This window comes from Cicer arietinum, chromosome 4, assembly GCF_000331145.2.
Source record: "Cicer arietinum cultivar CDC Frontier isolate Library 1 chromosome 4, Cicar.CDCFrontier_v2.0, whole genome shotgun sequence".
In the NCBI taxonomy this organism is placed as follows: domain Eukaryota; kingdom Viridiplantae; phylum Streptophyta; class Magnoliopsida; order Fabales; family Fabaceae; genus Cicer; species Cicer arietinum.
The window spans coordinates 25,938,256-25,943,040 of NC_021163.2; the positions used below are offsets into that span (position 1 = coordinate 25,938,256).

Here is a 4,785-nt window from a genome sequence, read left to right on the forward strand (position 1 = left end):
ACCAAGTTGAATCATGACATGCAAGATTTATGGAATTATCATCACAAACAAATGTAGGCATTACTAACAAATATAATTGTTGTTGTATCTTTATCATTTTTCTTCTCTTTGTCTTCATTTTGTTCCCTTGATTGATATCTCTTAAAGAATATGCAATTTCTTTGTATGTGACCTGTTTTGCGGCAATGATAACATATCACTTCTTTTCTAGTCCTCGACTTGCTTCTTGACTTGCTAGGACTTTCAGAGTTGTTGCGTTTTTGGAAGTTTCTAGATTGACTTCTCCCCCGTGACACTGTAACTAGTTCTTCTGATTTTGAGGAAGAACCAATCAAACATGTTCCTTTCTTCGAGCTTCTTCATTCAACATGCTCGAATTAACTATTGACATTTTCAACTTTCCACATAGAGTTGAATTGGTCAATGTCATAACAAGGACTTCCCAATTATCATGCAATAAACTCAACAATAATAACGCTTGCAACTCATCGTCTAATTTAATTTCCATGGTCATTAACTGATTCACTGTATTTTGAAAAATACTGATATGCTCTACCATTGAACCTCCATCTTTGTATTTCATATTCACCAGCTTCCGAATCAAGAATGCTTTATTTTGCACATTCTTTCATCCATACAGCTCTTTTAATTTTTCCCACATCTTGTTAGCATCTATTTCAATTTCAACACGTGGATATATACGCAGATCCAACCATTGCTTGATCAATGTCACTGCCTTTCTATACATCTTATTCCAATCAGCGTTAGATTTATATGTGGGTTTAGCAGTGTCACCCCCCAATATGATCATACAAATCTTTACTGTATAACATGTCTTCCATGAGAGTCTTCTATGAGAGTCTTCCAAAGTGTGTAATTAAAAGAGTTGAGTTTAATCATATTCGGACCTTTATTTTTCTCCTCCATTTAAATGCACAAATCAAATCAACCAATCTCTAGATACCACTTTGTTGAGAAAAACTAGAGATAATTATCTAAATAATTGTCTCAATAATGTGAAATATTTTTCTCCCACCTGTGCAGATAAATAGAAAAACAGAAAATACAATTCACAGAGAAATAATAATTGATAGAAATTAAATATGAGACAAACATAATTTTTAACGTAGAAAACTTTTTCTCAAATTGAGATAATATAAACCACGAGACATAGTTCAGTAAAAAACTTCTAATATAATAATTAATGGGTAAACCAAAGTCTTCCTAATAACATTAGGAAACATTAATTAACAATAACAACAACCTTATACCTTCCACTAAAGTGGGTATTCCAAAGTAACTCTCAGAGAATGTAAAATTACTTAAACTATATATTAAAATAATAAACTCAGTGTAGAATTAACCTATCAAAATTGTGGATCAAATGGAGCAAATTTGCTACACACCTGTTACACCACCAGAAGTTAATTTCCTTATCTGGTTGCCGTCACATCAAAATTGTGGATCAAACGGAGAAAGTTTGATACTGTTTACTTGCTTTTCCTTAGGGATTTCTAAATTTCTTTTATTTTTCTTTCACATGGATCAAGCCCAATAAAACACTTTGACCCTTTTTTTATTTCTTTAATAATAATAATAATAATAATAATAGTAATAATAATAATAATAATAATAATAATAATAATAATAATAATAATAATATAATAATAATAATAATAATAATAATAATAATAATAATAATAATAATAATAATAATAATAATAATAATAATAATAAATTGGTGGGTTCCACTTAGGGAGTGATTCCACCCAACACTAACTTGTGCTCTTGAGTGTATCAATTTTTAGAAAATATGTCATTTACATTCTTGATCAGATGAAGATTTCACAGATATTAATATGTCATCTTAAGAGAGGATGATGTTACTTTTAGCTGAAACATACAAAATAATTTGAATAACGAAAAGAAAAGTCATATGTGAAAAATATGATAAAAGAAGATTTGTACAAGTGTCATAGGATAAACAACACATAAGTGATGATTAATTATGTTTTCTATTCATCCTCGCACATGAAAATATAAGTGAAAGTACAAAAGTACAAAAAATGATGTCTTTGACTTGTAAGGAAAACCACTTCAATTTGTTGGGAGAAAGAGAATCCAAAAAAGAGCAAGTCACATCAGAATTAATGAAAACTTCATCCTCCTATAATCAGATTTGAGGATGAACTACTATGCTCTCAGCCTTCTTATAACAAGGACAATTTTGGAGGGTATATTTGCAATTCTAAACAAGGTCCATTGTCAATCATCTAAGTCTCCAACGAATATATTGAACTTCTCCTTATATTTTAAGCTTTATGATTTCTATAAATTCATATGATCCAGTCCTCGAAGAGAAAAGAAAACATACACAAGCAAAAGATCAAAGTTGTGAAAAACAATCTCATCCTTAGCATATATCCTACTAATCTTAAATATATTCTTTGTCCTTTTAGAAAGTATACCATAATGCTAGATCAATTCTTAACAAATCTATCAAAAATCTGTATATCCTCAAGTTAATATTAACTTGTTGAAAGTTTTGCAAGATCTGTAAGACAAGAACAAAAATTGTTTATGTAAGTATGATGAGGCTAAGAGAATACATAGTGAAAATGATACCTTTAAAGAATAAGCCGTTTTGAGCCATAATGAAAAAACTCACAAGTAAATGATGATTAGACGTAACTCATTTTTGGGTAAACAAGTATAAATTTGTGTGTGTCATTCTTAGAACTCTATTCTTTTTATTTTTTGTTATTCTCATTTCAATTCTAAACATTTATCCCCTAAAACTTATCTATTATCCTCACCTAGAAGATACTAATTTAAAAAGAAAGGAAACATACAAAAGGAAAACCACTATTCAACCCCCCTTCTAGTGATATTTTAACTACTTCAACGCTCCTTTCTTGAACACTAGAATTGGGGTGTTACTATTACTAGACTAATAAAAAAAGTATGAGTCTACCTTTTTTATTAAATAGATCAAGCTGGACCATAGGCTCCTAACGGACGGTCTAACCTATTTCTATCCCTATTTGCAAATAAAGATGAGAATAGGTCAGACCGACCGACATGAGCCTACAACCTAGACTACGTCAATCCCGTGCCAGACAAGATTTTTTTAAAAACAAATAAGACCAAGGCTAATAAAAAAAACCTATTTAAATAAATATAAATCATATTTTTTACTACTATAATTATTATATTAATTTTTGATCTTTTTGTTATGTATTCAACTTTTAATAATTTACGCTTATTAACCTTATTTAGTTTTTGACATATTTAAATGTATTATTATAAAATATTATTAAAGTATGATGTATATAAAGTGATATTCTTCAAAATATCATGTTAAATATATAAATAGCACTTAATTTTATTGACATATTAACTCGATAATCTATTTAAAGATATGTTTGATTACTTATTCATATTAGACTTCTATCAAAGTCAAACTCAAACCTAAAAAATAAGTTTACGACAACATGCCAGACTTAGACTTTAATTTTTCTGACAGATTAGACTCAGGTCTATAGCAAAGTCTAACTTGTTCCAACCTATTCCAACCTGCAAAGACCAGGCACATAATTAAACAAAAAATATAAAAGATAGCATACCGAAGTAATGATAAAAAATAAAAAAAAAACTCATAACGGTCTTTTGCATTGCCACCACATTTTAACAAAAGTATTATTAAAACTCAAACTTTAGTCTTTAATCCTAGTTCAATTCGCAAATACCAATATTGTTAGGTTGGACATTATATTTCGATTTCAAACTTAGAATCTCACAATTATGTTTAAAAATTTCTAGTGATATTTATGATTTTATCTAAAGACCAAAAAAAAAAAAGTAGAAGCTTAAATTCTTTCAAAATATCTTTATGCTATAGATAACTCAAATTAAATTATTCGAAATCCATTTGATTTTAAAAAACTTAAATTAAATTTGTTGATAGTTAAAAAAAAAGTTAAAATTCCAAAACCTACAAGTTTGTTGGAAGTTTAAAAAAAAAAAAGTGTTAAAATAATATTTTTATTTTAGACTTAAATATATTATTGTGTTGTTTCTAAAAATGCGTTTATCTTTTATTTTAATTATGTAAATTTTATTTTACTTTAATTTTTATAAGCAAATATTATATTTTAGTTTTTAGTTCATACAATTTCTTATATCGGTAATATTTAAAGGACTAAAATTAAATATTATATATATTCTAAAGGACAAAAAATTAATTTTATAAAAACTAAAATAAAAATTTAAACAAACAATATTTTTTAAAGACCACAATATATTTAAATTTTATTTTAAAGTGTCGTGGGCAGGTTTATAATTTTTGGAGTACGAGCTAAAATTTTCTAATCGCTAGTTATAGAAAATGGGCTTAGCCTAGTTACAAGGCCCAATAAGTAAATTCACATGAGATTTATCTTTCCTTAACCTCATTTTCTGTTTCCCACTCCACCAAACCCTAATCTCTCTGCGTTTTCAACACACTCACCGCGCACACACTCACCGTCGACATCACACACTCACCGGTGAAAAATGGGTCGTGTCCGCACAAAAACCGTGAAGAAATCCTCACGTCAAGTTATTGAGAGATACTACTCTCGAATGACCCTAGATTTCCACACAAACAAGAAAATCCTCGAAGAAGTTGCACTCATTCCATCGAAGAGACTCAGGAACAAAATCGCTGGATTCTCAACTCATCTCATGAAGCGTATTCAGAAAGGACCTGTTCGTGGAATCTCATTGAAGCTTCAAGAGGAAGAG

The 4,785-nt window shown here is 28.8% G+C and overlaps 1 protein-coding gene across 1 annotated transcript in view; it reads left to right on the forward strand.

Annotated features, from left to right (window-relative positions):
* The first annotated feature begins 4,447 nt into the window (after window positions 1-4,447).
* Window positions 4,448-4,785, forward strand: part of LOC101513483 (small ribosomal subunit protein eS17-like) — a 1,048-nt gene continuing 710 nt past the window's right edge. Inside the window, exon 1 of the mRNA XM_073366913.1 lies at window positions 4,448-4,779. Coding sequence (XP_073223014.1) covers window positions 4,555-4,779 — 225 coding nt within the window. The 5' untranslated portion in view covers window positions 4,448-4,554. The remainder of the gene's footprint in view (window positions 4,780-4,785) is intronic.